This window comes from Chelonoidis abingdonii, chromosome 10, assembly GCF_003597395.2.
Source record: "Chelonoidis abingdonii isolate Lonesome George chromosome 10, CheloAbing_2.0, whole genome shotgun sequence".
NCBI classification, from domain to species: Eukaryota; Metazoa; Chordata; order Testudines; family Testudinidae; genus Chelonoidis; species Chelonoidis abingdonii.
The window spans coordinates 81,593,056-81,607,580 of NC_133778.1; the positions used below are offsets into that span (position 1 = coordinate 81,593,056).

Sequence of the window (14,525 nt, forward strand, 5' to 3'; positions counted from 1 at the left end):
TCCATGCGGCATGACCCGATACATACCGATACCGTGCATGTGAAGTCACGCTGTGCAGAGGACGCCATTTTAACTCATGCTGTCTGGGGTCGTGGGGAAGCAATGGGGGGCAAAGATTCCTAACAGGGTGCTCTGGGGGCCCTAGGGCTGGGCTGCCCAGGCCTTTGCTGATGGCATTTAATATGGATAGGTCCAGCCCTCGGCTGGTCCCCGGGGAACTGGAACAGCTTGTGGCCTCAGCTGGACACAGCACAGACACCCTCCAGGGGTTACCTGGAAATACTGTTGGCATTACACAGCATCCTGGGTACATTTTCTGCCCCCTCTGGCGGCAGAGTCTAGAGCTGCTGCTGGGGGTCCCAGGTGGCATGTGGGCTGAGTGTTTGGACGGCAGGGACACTGCCGGGAAGGATAAATTGAGCCATACACAGCTGGGGGCAGGGGGATGTTCGCTGCTCAAGGTTTTTGGCCTCAGGAATACTGAGCTGGCCTGGGGGCCTGGACTCTGCTGAGCAGATGCTGCGATTCCTTGCAGTCACAGGTAAGGGAGCTGAGTCCCTCCTGCGCTCACTTTCCAGGTTTAACTTCTGTTCCTGAAAGATGTGCCCCCAAATCTCAGAGAGGCAAGAGCTGCTGGCAGCAGCAGCTGTGGGGCTCCCACCGCTGGAAGGCAGGTCAGAGATACAGGTCAGACTCCAACTAGCAGAGGGCAGTGGGGCAGACACGTAGGCACACATGTACGTTGAGCAATGCACATACACATGCATACAGAGTCTATCCAGTGGCGAGCTGGAGCTGGTCCACACCGGTTCACGTGAACTGGTTGTTAAATTTTGAAGCGGTTTTAGAATCGGTTGTTAACCCACTTCCTCCCGGGAAAATACAGATGTATGGTAACCCTACTGGTACAAAAAATACATACTGTGGCACATCCCTTAAACCAGAACTTTTTATACGGAACCGGTTGTTAAGATTTTGGCAGCTCATGACTGAGTCTATCAATTAACAGAGGCAGCAAAACAGGGTCCAGTCCCTCCTGCCATTGTCCCTCCCCAAGGGCAGGACTCAGGCTTTATTTGTCGACATGGGAGACATGGTGGAGCAATGCCCTGAGTCACACAGGGAAGCAGAGTCTATCCTACTTGCTGGCAGGAGATGCTGTAGTGCGGCCTGGTCCTTGGCCTGTAGCGACTGCTCCAGCTCTCTGCAGCGCTGCTGCACCTGGGGAAGAGGGGAAGGCATCACTCATGCACTGGCCCCTGTACTGTCAGCGGGGTCTGGCCATACAGGCCGCATGGCAGAGGATTTGAGGATTCCACCCTAGCTGCCACATCTATCCTGAGAATCTTCGCCCGCCCCCCCTCCCCATTCTCCTACTAGATGGCCCTGTCCCGGGTCCCTCCTGTTGCCCTCAGTCTCAGCTGGCCTGAGATCCATATACTATCAGTCTCTCCCTTGGGCCCCACGTGGCCATTTGCACCCACAAGCCCATGTTCATCAATTTGCGTGTGTGCACACACACATCCCAGGGCCTCTTTCTCATGTACATATGCTCACTCGGAGGCTCAGGCCCACACACACCCCTGGCCCCCTCTCTCACACTGTCAGGCCCACACACACCCCATACCCCTTCTCACACACACACGCTCACTCACACTTTCAGGCCCACAGACACCCAGAGGCCCCCACACCAAAAACACAGGCCCACGCCCTCACTGTGTGTGGAGGGGAATGCACCTGACACTCCAAAATGTGGCATCACCCGCACACCATTCAGGGATGAGATTCGTGACCCATGACAGCAGCTAAGCCTCTTACTGCATCAAGTTGCCGAATAAGACATGGTCTGAGCTCCAGCTCCAGCAGCCAGTCACTCTGCAAGATGCTCTTACGATACTCCTCCAGCTCCATGTGCCGCCCCAGATCCTCCAGCTCTCTGAGCGTTGCCTGGCACTGACTTCTAAGCAGCTGTATGCTGTCAGGCATGTCCCAGTCTGCCTGCTCCAGCCTCTGCTGGAAAATGTCCAGCTTGCGCCTTGTGTCTTGCTGCTCCAGCTGCAGCCTGGAGATGCTCTGGGTTAGCTTGTGCAGCTGACTTTCCAGCACTCCAGCTCGTTCCACTCGCCAGAGCAGGGCCATCAGCTCCTCTCGACTCTCCCGCAGCTTGGTTTGCGTCACACTGACGTTGCCCAGCCAGCCACCTCCATCATGGGAGCTGCAGCTGCTGCTGCTTCTCCTGGGTCTGGGATGTACCTGGCCTCCTGAGAAACTGCTGCAGCCATTGGCAGACTCAGGGAGGCTGATGGTCACACCATTCCTCCAGGGCTCAGAGTTACCAGCAGCCAGCTCAGTTCTACGCTCGCCCTTCTCCTGGGCTGGCTCTGACAGCAGCTGGAAGATGCTGTATCTGCTTCCATGGAGACTGAGCCACTGCTTGGCAAGCGCCGCCGTGGCCAAGCTTTTGTGAAAGATGTCAGGAACCAGCCTCAGAACCCTCACGACGGGGCCAGTGTTGGCAAAGCCCTGCAGGGTGCACAGGCTCTGGGGGCTGAAGACTCGGTCGTCAGTCACCCCCCGGCTGAGCAGCAAGGCCCACTTCCTCCTGACGGCAAACAGTTGCTTGGCGATATCTGCAATGGAGGTCACAGTATGGGGCCTCTTCTCCCCGCTGTGCCCAGCACCAGATCCGTTGCAGGAACCCACGGGAGATCGGCGCTCAGCCCCAGCGTCCAGCTCATCATGGACATACAGGTGCTCACACAAAGGGAATACGACCTTGGCATCAAACGTCTCTTTTAAAGTATTTAAGTACCCCAGGTAGGAGCCAAGCCAGGCGACATAGCCAGGGACATCACAACTCTCAGTGCTGCCTGTAATTTTCAAGGTGTCCTGGCCTGGCCAGTCCCTGCCCTCAACAAGCTTTTCCAGCTGTTCCAGGCTTTTCACCTCCCAGGTCTGGCTCCCGGGGAGCAGCAGCAGCAGCACATTGTAAAGCGTGTGCAGGTCAAAGTCTTTCTGGCAGCTCTGCACGTGTGCCTCGAAGGCACAGATCTCGTCCTGGAGGGCAGAATACAAGGTTTCCATGGATGACCTGGGTGACCTGAGATGGCAGAAAGGAGGTGGAGAAATGTGAGCTGAGCATGCACCACTTTGGCCCCCAGAGTCAACCCCATAGACCCCACTGCAGCCAGTGAGCAGCTGAAAGGTGGGCGCGTAGCAAGGACCATCGGAGAAAATACATGATGCAGCTGCTGATCAGTGGGTACTTTGCACTGAGCAGAAACCTGGGAAGAGAGAAGCGCTAGGCTAGCCAATGGTCATCTGTCTATCTAGCATTATCCAGGCAAATCAAATACATAAGATCTGGCGCAGAACAAAAGTAACAGCCTGGCCAAAACTGGGGAGAGAGAGAGACCATCAATGGTGAACAAGTTGCTGTGCTCTCTCTCAGCTCAGCTGCATGTACTCAGCCTTCATCGATGTGCTCCACTGCTGATGATCTCTGATGTGTAGCTCAGGCAAGTTTCAGATCAAACCACAGTACCTGTGATCATGGGCTGGCACTCACCCCCACAGCAAATATGGCAGCCAGGCCAAGCAGAATTCATAACTCTTACAGCTGCATGTGACACAATGTGGCACACCGGCCTCCTGTACACACTGTCACTGGGCTCTCAGGGCTATAGAGCTGTGTCCGAGAGGCCACGGATTCCAAGCTTCACTTGGACAAACACCAGCATATGAAGGTCCCAAAACAAGGGTCTACCTCAGGGCTCTGACACCTTTCAACCTCTTTACAAATGACTTCCCAACGCTACGGCCAGGCGTTTTATCTATGCAGATGAGAGCTGTCTGGAAGCACAGGACCAGGGTTTCAATCACAGCAGTCCTGAACGGTGACATGAAAGAGAGATGGCCACTGCTGCAAAGGATGGAGACTTAAACCTTGTACCGAAAAGATTATTTCTGGTTGGCTTCTTTCCCCACTCACGGCTCCGGGTCTGCTGCAGGGAGCAGGTGGAGTCTCTCTCCGCTCCCCCCTCCTGTGAGAATGAAGGATGGCCCTCTCCTCCTGCCCCTCCCTCCCCGCAGTGCCCAGCTGGGAAGGGGCAGAGGGGACCCCTCTGCAGCCTCCCTCACCCCAGCCTGGGAGAGCAGGGTGAAGATCCCTAGGAGGAGCGGAGGTGAGAAGTGTGGGGGGATTGATGTGATGGCTGGGGGACAGGATTGATTCCTGGCCGGGGGGGACATGGGGGTGCGCAGATGTGGGACTGTGCTAGTCACATACACCCCCCTCCATTTTTCCAGACCATATTAAGTGCTGAATGGCAGGTGAGAATAGCAGTGGTGTGTAACCCACACCTGCCTGTTACAGAGCAAGCAGGAGCTGGCAAAACATTGCTGTATTTAATGCGTTCATAGGGCACATGTCAGACGTGTGTTAAATCCGTTGGGTATTGATGCTGATGTGCTGCTTGTGCGGAAATTGGGGCCCGGCCTCAGGAATTAGCTCACCTGTGCTATGCAGGAAGGCAGCTGCAGCAAGCATGATCTCAGGTGTCTGTGCTCTCTTACAGCAGGCTGGAAATTCAGTGGCAGCCTGAGCTAAACTACAGATGTGAGGTATTTATGCAATGAAACAGGAAAATGGGCTTCAGCCAGAGCCAGGCCTTGTCTTCTCTACTTCAACATCCAGTTAAATATCATTTTACTGGTAAGCCCCTAGTCCTGGGGCCTGACCCCTTAGAGAGCTGTAGAGCACAGGCCCGAAGGGACCAGCAGATCATTCTAGACGGACTTCCTGTGTCTCACAGATCTCACCCAGCACCCACACACTAAACCTAACAACTTAAATTAGACCAAAGTATTGCAGTGCATAGGAGACCAGACTTTACAAACAGGAGGGACCGAGGGACATCAGGAACCAAGGACCCTGCAATGTTCGGTAAATGATTAGGTGAGAGACACCCAGATAATCCTGGCAAATGACCTGCACCCGCACACTGCAGAGGATGGTGAAAAAACTAGAAGGTTCCTGCAAATCTGACCTGGTGGAAATTCCTTCCTACCCCCACATGTGGTGATCAGTTAGAGCCTGAACATGTGAGCAGGAGCCAGCCAGCCAAGCCCCTGAGAGAGTGTGCTTGGTGCCACCTCAGAGCCCTGGCCCTCCCCAGCCAGCGTTTCATGTTTTGCCGTGCCCATCCCTGACGTTTCAAAGGAAGAAGAATAAAAAGTCTTTCCAGAATACACTGGGGGAAAATCCCTTCCTGACTCCTGCAAGTGACTAGCTGTAACCCTGAAGCATGAGCTTTTAGGCACACAAGACGTAAACCAGAAGTGAGTCCCAGGGCTGTTAAGCCCTCCCCTCTCCCCAAGCAACCATGTCCCACAGTTGCACTCATAGGCAGCTTGGTAGTGATATCTCTTGGTGAATAGGGAGCAGAGCAGCCCAGAGCTGCAGGTGAGCTCCAGGCAGGCAGGGAGCTTTCTGCTGGCAGCTGTTATTGAGCCTGGGGAAATGACAGAATGAGCCAGGGCTTATTTGCATTTCAGTTATGTCACAGTTTGAAGCATTCTGCTTAAAATACAATTAAGTTTTGAGTTTGGGGGCTAGGGGGTAGCGAGCAGGGTAACTACCTGGGGCCTCATGCAGCTACATTGCTCAGCCTTTGGCTTCAGCCCTGGGTGATAAGGCCCTGGGCTTCAGGCAATGGGGCTTTGAATTTCTGCCCTGGGCCCCAGCAACTCTAAAGATGGCCCTGCTTGGTGGACCCCCTAAAACCTGCTTGTGGCACCCCAGGGGGCCCCAGACTCCTAGTTGAGAACCACTGGGGTACGGGAACCTGGAAAGGGCAAAGAGGGAAAGCAAAGAGATTTTTAGTAGTGGGTGAGAGTATCTGGCTGGTGCTACACATCTGTGGGTGATCAGCTGTTTGTCTTCTGAGGAGCTAAGCATGCTGCAAAATAAAGATACACGACTGGGTGGTGGCCAGCTGGGCTGGACTGGACTGAAGCCATTGGGAGGGCAGTACCCTATGTAAGGCATTGGAATGTGGGCTTTCCTAGTAAGCAATTAAAGCTGAAATCACTCCTGATGGGACAGGTAGGAGACCCCTGAAGCAGCCCATGCAGCACTGCCCTGTTATATTCCTTCAACTTCACCAACCCAGGACAACAATCTGTGAGCAAGGGAGCTGGGGAGGAGGGAACTGGCCAGAACACAACAACGGCGCACAGGTGCCAGAGGACTCAGGTTGGGGTTATTGTTCAGATGCTCTGCAGTAGGATGGAGAGTTTACCTAATATTGCTAATTTATTAACTGCTGCTTTTCCCACATTCATTCTGTTGCCCTTCTTGTTAGTCTCCCTAAAATGTCTCTTTTAAATCCCTGGGCTCAGTGCTTGTGAGTAAGGGAATAGTGCCCCTCAAAGGTGCCCATGGGGTATATATTGTTTCCCAGATTTGTGGGGAGACCGGCTGTGATGAGGTGTACTCCCCACACTGTCCCTGAGAGGGCTGAAGGGGACCCACTGGGCCTCAGCAGCTAATTAGGCCACAAAGAGGGGAGATGATCTAGAGGAAGCTAATTAGACAAAGGCTCACCTGTGAGGGAACAGGTTGGGCTTCTCCAAAGCCAGGTGGAAGGCAGCAGTTCTCCTCCCTGAGGTGAGGGAGAAGGAAGCTGCCCAGGAGGAAGTACGATGGTGGAGATGCAGATATGAACTGTTCACTGCAGGGCCCTGGCGCCCAGACCAGAGTGTGGGCCTGGGCTCCCCTACCAGTCACTGCAGAGTGATAGCGAGCGGGAAGACTGCTGGAGTGACAGGGTCAGGGCAGTGGGTGTGAGGACAGATGCTGGCTGTGTGGATAGAAGAGATTTTGAAAGACTACCCTGGAAGGGGAGCCCACTTAGTGACCTGGCCAGAGGGTGAGTTACAAAGAGGCCACAGCAGCTCCTGGGCTGAGGGATGCTGTGTGACCCAGGAAAGGGGCCTTCTTTGGCTTTGAGATATTCCCCAGAGCCACCAGGTGGAGGTGTCATCCCAGCAGTGAGTAAAGCCCCCCTCCAAGTCCAGTATTATTTAAGCCTCTAGGAAGAACCCCTGGAAAATTGAACCCAGACCTTTTCGCTGTCAACAATACCTGATAGTTTCCATAAATTTTCAGTTTTTCAACTGGCTGCAGAACTTTGTCTTGAGAATGCAGAAATACCTGGCAGGGACAGAAGAGGTTTTTTTCCAGCTGGGTTGGGAGCAGCAGGGCTTTGAGGCACAGGTGACAGTTTGAGATTAGGGGGTAAGTGTATTAACTAGGTGTTCCTTCTTAAATGGATAAGCTGTTGACTATACTGATACTTTCATTGTTATCATTATGGTTCAGTCTAACATGCTGTTGAGATGAATGGGGCAGGTAGGGTGACCAGACAGCAAATATGAAAAATTGGGACAGAGTGGGGGTAATAGGTGCCTATATAAGAAAAAGCCCCAAATATGTAAAAGCAGCAGAGAATCCTGTGGCACTTTATAGACTAACAGACATTTTGGAGCGTGAGCTTTTGTGGATGAATACCCACTTCGTCAGATGCAGGTAGTGGAAATTTCCAGGGGTAGGTATATATATACTAGCAAGCAAGCTAGAGATAACGAGGTTAGTTCAATCAGGGAGGATGGGGCCCTGTTCTAGCAGTAGAGGTGTGAAAACCAAGGGAGGAGAAACTGGTTCTGTAATTGGCAAGCCATTCACAGTCTTTGTTTAGTCCAGAGCTGATGGTGTCAAATTTGCAGATGAACTGAAGCTCAGCAGTTTCTCTTTGCAGTCTGGTCCTGAAGTTTTTTTGCTGCAGGATAGCCACCTTAAGGTCTGCTATAGTGTGGCCAGGGAGGTTGAAGTGCTCTCCTACAGGTTTTTGTATATTGCCATTCCTGATATCTGATTTGTGTCCATTTATCCTTTTCCGTAGTGACTGTCCAGTTTGGCCGATGTACATAGCAGAGGGGCATTGCTGGCATATGATGGCGTATATTACATTGGTGGACGTGCAGGTGAATGAACCAGTGATGGTATGGCTGATCTGGTTAGGTCCTGTGATGGTGTCGCTGGTGTAGATATGTGGGCAGAGTTGGCATCGAGGTTTGTTGCATGGATTGGTTCCTGAGCTAGAGTTACTATGGTACGGTGTGCAGTTGCTGGTGAGAATATGTTTCAGGTTGGCAGGTTGTCTGTGGGCAAGGATTGGCCTGCCACCCAAGACCACTTTTACAGATCCAGACTAACACAGCTACCCCTCTGATACTTGACCCCAAATATGGAGACTGTCTCTATAAAATCTGGACATCTGGTCACCCTAGGGCAGGTTACTGGTCTCTGTGAAGACTGCATCAGTTACACTGTTTATGTTTCACTGTCTTTTTGTGCGCACACAGACTAGAAATGCTATTCTTTTAAATGAAAGACTAGATGCTGGACCACTGTTCTGCAGCAGAGGGGGATTCTGTGGCAATTTCACTTCTGTAGAATGGAGCCTGTAGCCATTTATCAAAGATCTAGGTGTCTGTAGTGTGTGCAGAGGGTGGGTTGTGGAAAAGGTTGTGTGTGGTGCCCTATCCCTTTAAATGTTCGAGCACTCCCCCTACCCAGTTCAAAGCCTCCCTTTCCTGTTGGCTTCAGAGTGCTGCAAGAAGAGTCAAGCACTCACAGTACACAGCTGGGTTTGTCAGCTCTGTCTAGGTCAATCTCCTTCTCTGCTGGGTTCAGAAATATAATGGTGTAGATCAGTATTGTCTGAGCTGATTTCACTAATGAGCTGGTGGGAGTAGGAGCAAGCTACTCTCACCTGACACTTCAGATTAAATTAAACTGGGAGGAGCTGTGAGTGCCAGGGAACAAAGGGTGCTGGGGGCAGGAAGGGGTTCAGACATGAGTGATGGGCACCAAGAGAGGAGCTGAGGGACATCAAGAAAGATTCAGCTAATAAATCGGGGAGCATCCAAACCCTAATCCATTCCCTGGATTGCTGGGGAGCAGGAATGGCTGAGAACAAGCTGGCAGTTGAGGAGGGAATTAGATGCAGATGTGCAATGGGGTATAGCTGCAAAGTCTGGGCAGTTTAGGTCTGAATGCACAAAGGCACCATCACCTAAGAGAGCCCAGAGGTCACAGTGCTGGTGGGCTGCACCTGGAATGAGTTTAAATTCTGGGTCCCTGATCATCAAAAATGCCTGGAACATCTGGGCCTGGGAGTGATGAGAAGAGTCAAACACAGAGCAAGTGTGAGGGGATTCCTGCTTTATCTTGGAATGTGCCACTGGGGCTTGGCGGGGTGTGAAGACAGGCTGCACATCTGGGAAGGGCATGAAGCTGAAGTGGGGAGAGGCTGGCTTGGGTGGGAGCTGTTGTAAAATGAATATTGGGGAACTGCATTCTGAGGGTTAGCTGCATTATATACCAGAGGAATAAATACCAGGGAGGGAGAGGAATTATTTAAGCTTAGTACTAACATGGACACAAGAACAAATGGATATAAACTGGCCATCAGGAAGGTTAGACTCGAAATTAGATGACGGTTTCTAACCATTAGAGGAGTGAAGTTCTGGAACAGCCTTCCAAGGGGAGCAGTGGGGGCAAAAGACATATCTGGCTTTAAGACTAAGCTTGAAAAGTTTATGGAGGGGGTGGTATGATGGGATACCCTAATTCTGGCAATTAATTGATCTTTGACTATTAGCGGTAAATATGCCAGATGGGGTGGGGTTACTACAGAGAACTCTTTCCTGGGTGCTGGCTGGTGAGTCTTGCCCATATGCTCAGGGTTTAACTGATCGCCATATTTGGGGTCGGGAAGGAATTTTCCTCCAGGGCAGATTGGCAGAGTCCCTGGGGGTTTTTCACCTTCCTCTGCGCGTGAGGGACGGGGTCACTTGCTGGAGGATTCTCTGCAGCTTGAGGTCTTCAAACCACAATTTGATGACCTCAGTAACTCAGACATAGGTTAGGGGTTTGTTACAGAAGTTGGTGGGTGAGATTCTGTGGCCTGCATTGTTGGGTGCAGGAGGTCAGACTAGACGATCATAATGGTCCCTTCTGACCTTAAAGTCTAGACTCTATTAGGCTGTGTCTGTATTTCCCAAGCACTGGACTGGATGCAGAAAATCGTCCTGTAGGGGCCGTGCCTGGGCAGGCCTCTAGGTGGATGCAGCTCAACAGCCAGATGCCCCAGAGATAAGTGCTGTGGAAATGCGTGTCAATACAATAAACTAACAGATCTCTTCAACCTGGACCATCTGTGCTTCCCGGCATTCCCCTTCCACTGCTTCCCTCCATCGTTTCACATCCTCCTGGCTCCTTCCCTACAAAGCCAGTTTCCTCTCTTAAGCTGAAAAACTTACCAGCTCTGGAAAGCAGCCCAGCCGCTGGCAGAGGGAAAGAAGAAGCTGGAGCTGGGTTCTGCTGCACTGAGCGCCTTTGCTCTGTGCGATGGAGGAGAGGGCAGGGTTCACAAAACCTGCCTCACCATGGAAACAGCAAGTTCAGACATGCTACAAACACTGGGATCCCTAAGCACCAGCCTTGTAGCCTATCATTGCCCAGCCCCAGCAGTGGGGGAGGAGTGCAGGCTTCAGGGGGAGGGGAATGGTACTCCTGGGTACCCCAGTCCTGACCCAGGGCTGAAAGTGTCCTAGGCCTGGCAAATCAAGTTTTCTACAACTGCAGGCAGGTCCCTGGGGGCCACGTTTTGCCTGTCAGGAATCCGGGCCTGCAGCGCAGCCAGTGTCTGGGCTGCCTAAGGAGTACAGCTGGCCTGGCAGGCTGCCTGATTAGCTGCCCTGCCAGAGAGAGAGCAGGAGTCAGCAGACAGCCCTCAAGCCCAGCATCAGCAGCAGGTGGGTGGCTACTTAGAGCATTGGCCGGTGGCTTGTGCTCCTGCCTAGCTTCAGGCCACCTGGCTGCTGATTTCTGGCTCTGGTCCTGACCCGAGGCCTCTATCCCTGGCTATTGACCCTTGCCGTAACTGCCTGGCACAAGCCCTGTCTGGTGGGGAAAACCCCTCTGCTGGCTGCTTTCCCCATAGCCTCGCCTCCCCCAGGCTGCGGTAGGAGGCAGGCAGAGCTCCCTGGCCCCTCCAAAGATGAGACTGTTCTCACGGGTCAGGGGGAAGGAGGGAGCAGGGAGAGCCCAGCTGTTCAGGACACACCTGCCCCCTCCTTTCCCCTGTAACACCTGGCCTGGGAATGGGCACAGGGACCCTGCTGCAGCCCCATGGAAGAGCAGAGGTGACGGACATGGATTACTTCAATCTATGTCTGGCATCCCCCAACAGGGGGCGCTCTGGGGGATGGGGCTGGAGTGCTGGCAGTGGGGGTGCTTCTGGCTTCTCCAGACCCAGCCTCTCCCAGCAGGGGGCGCTGTGGGGGTGAAGCAGGAACCGGCAGTATGGGGAGTTCTGGCTGCACCAGTCCCAACTTCTCCCAGCGGGGGGCGCTGTTGAGAGGGGGGCAGGAGCGCTGGCTGTTGGGGGGCCTTCTGGCTGCTCCAGCCCCAGCCTCTCCCAGCAGGGGGCGCTGTGGGGGATGGGGCAGGAGCGCTGGCTGTGGGGGGGGCTTCTGGCTACTCCAGCCCCAGCCTCTCTCCGCAGGGGATACTATGGGGAGTGGGCTGCCATGGGGCTGATGGCCAGCAGGCACTGTGCTGCCCCAATGGCACTGATCTCAGCGCTGCGCCTCTCGTGGAGGTGGAGCTGTTAGGTCGGTGTAGTGGGTGACTGACGTTGGCAGGAAGAGTGCAGATGCTGACAGAGTTCGGTCGACGTAAGCTGCCATACACCAATCTATATCTGTAGTGTAGACTAAGCCACAGTGACCTTGGAAACAGAGATCTGGCCTGAGGGGTGCCCCTGGGTGGGGCTGGCCATCTCCCCTCGATGGGTTTGAGTTGGGAGCGTTGACAGTTGTGCACTAAGCATGTGCAGTGAATTGTGCACCCAGAGGTGACACTCCCGAGCAGCATGACCCTGCTGATGTCAAGGCAGTTACTCCTGAGTCAGACCCAGCCTGCACAGTGCTCAGGGACAGATGGGAGCTAGGAACTCTGGCATTCAGACTCTTACTGCAGGGCCTGGGTCCAGTTACTTCCTCCCTATGGCCTTGCCTACACAAACCCACTCTCCCTTTGCTCAGACTGGCTCAGTCTCTTGTGGGAGCTCTAATGCAGCTGCCAGCAATTTTCAGGTGGCAGGTCACAGAGACCTGCTCTGAGCTACATTAGACAACAAGGTGCTCAAAATGCTTGTAGTTGTGTGGAGACCTGTCTGCTCAGGTGCTTCCTCCACCGGGTTAGAACAAGTCGTGGCAATGTCTCATAACTTGACCAAAACAGTCCCTGTGCAGACAGTTTGTCTCCTTTTCTCCAGCTGTACAAGGGAGACCAATAAGAAGAACCCAGGTCCCAGCAGCGGGGCTGTGAGGCTGAATGAATCAATGCTTGGAAATATCCTTGGATGGAATGGGTTTGACAAACAGTATATTATTCTTTGCTAATAATATACTGTTTATATAATTCTTGGCCACTAGGAAGCAGCACAGAGTTAATTGCAGCATTGGACACAGATTGTGAGCTGTCCCTCTGGCCAAGTCCTGGTCTCTTCGGGGAGGCTGTTGAGCAGTGTACTCAGCATAGGCGCCTGTCTGCAGTAGCTTGGCCTTGGCTTCTGCATGGATAGTGGTGCACTGAGCTGAGGCTTAACACTTCTGCACATGCTCATCCCCAGAAGGGAGATGTACCTCATCCCGTTCTCATCTGAATCACAGAAAAAGGGAAACTGGAATTCAGATGCAGACTTTTTACAGCAAGCGTCATTCAGCATTGGAGCAGCTTTCCAAGGGATGTTGTGGATTCTCCATCACTTAGATTCATAGATTCCAAGGACCACTGTGATCATCTAGTCTGACCTCCTGTATCACACTGGCCAGAGACCTTCCCCGATGTAATTCCTAGAGCAGATCTTTTAGAAAAACATCCAATCCTGAATTTAAAATTGTCAGCGATGCAGAATCCACCATGACCCTTCATAAATTGCTCCACTAGTTAATTACTCTCACTGTTAAAAAAATTATGCTTTATATCCAGACTGAATGTCTAGCTTCACAATCCAGTGACTGGAAGCTATTAGACCTTTCTCTGCAAGGTTGAGGAGACCATTATTAAATATTTGTTCCCCCTGTAGATACTTGTAGACTATAATTGTCACCCCTTAACCTTCTCTTTGTTAAGCTAAATAGATCAAGCTCCTTGAGTCTCTCACGATAAAGTGTGTTTTCTAATCTTTTAATCTTTCTTGTGGCTCTTCTCTGAACCCTCCAATTTATCCACATCCTTCTTCAATTGTTGGCACCAGAACTGGACACATTATTCTAGAATGGTCAAATATACAGGTAAAATAACTCCTCAGAAGAGCTCTGTAGAGCTCAAAAGCTTGTCAGTTTCACCAACAGAAGCCAGTCCAGTAACAGATATGACCTCACCCACCTGGTCTCATACCTTGGGACCAACATAGCTACAACAACTCTGCAAACAACTCTCTGCTCCTACTCTAGGTTTCCCTGTTTCTGCATCCCAGGATCACATTAGCTCTTTTGCCCACAATGTCACGCTGGTGTAAAGCCCAATGTATAGGGGAAGCTGTTGGGCCAAAAGACCAAAGGGAGCAGCACAAGCTGGGTGCTCAGGAGCAGCCTCATGGTGTTTAGAATGGTGGTGGGGGGGGATTTTTTTTTTTAAGCAAGAGACCAAAACAGCTGCTCGGTGGGTGGAGAACTTCCAAGATTCAGGAGCAGCTAAAGCAGTGGGAGCTCAGAGAGGTTTTTTTTAAGGGAGAAGGGACAGTTGGGGAGAGCAGGTGCCAGCTTCACCTTCCATCCCAGCACTGCTGTGAGCAGGCCCAACAGGTAACTCAGAAACGGCTGGTGGAGTCTTGAGGGAGGATGCCCAGTGATGTGGGAGAAGGAGTCCAGGAGCGAGCAAGGGAAAGCAGCAATTGGCATTAGAACAGAAGGGACAGTAAGTGGGAAGCCAGTGGGTAGGGATCCCTGCAGCACAGTTGTGTTGTCATCAGAGTACCGTGAACAGAACTGAAATTGAGAGATTCCAGTTCAGGAGGAACAAAAAAGACAGAGATAGTAGGAACTTTAGTAGATTCTATTTAACTTCTTCCAGATACACTATTTCCATTCCACTAATATATCACCATATGATGAGACTATATCATCTGTTTTTTTCCCCCAAATACAGAACAAAAATATTTATTGAATGCTTGTGCTTCTTCTGAATTGTTGAAAATTCTACCATTCAGGGGCACTGGAACAGAGGGGGCCATGCCCCGCACCACTTTTTACCAGCCGTAAGGGTGAACAATGGGGGAAATGGAGAGAGAAGAGTGAGTGGGGGGTGGGGCCTTGGGGGAAGGAGTGACATGCGGGGCAGACCCTGGTTTGCGTGTCAATGGCTGCCCCACTTTTAGGGAGCTTCT

At 52.2% G+C, this 14,525-nt stretch overlaps 1 protein-coding gene across 1 annotated transcript; it reads right to left on the bottom strand.

The window, feature by feature from the left end:
• Positions 1 to 1,423: 1,423 nt before the first annotated feature.
• Positions 1,424 to 4,589, bottom strand: LOC116821339 (uncharacterized). The gene is made up of 2 exons (XM_032774464.2): positions 4,516 to 4,589; positions 1,424 to 3,091 (listed from the first exon to the last, which is right to left on the bottom strand). The coding sequence occupies exon 2, from the start codon at positions 3,082 to 3,084 to the stop codon at positions 1,774 to 1,776; it is 1,311 nt and encodes a 436-aa protein (XP_032630355.1). The 5' UTR covers positions 3,085 to 3,091; positions 4,516 to 4,589; the 3' UTR covers positions 1,424 to 1,773.
• Positions 4,590 to 14,525: the final 9,936 nt, after the last annotated feature.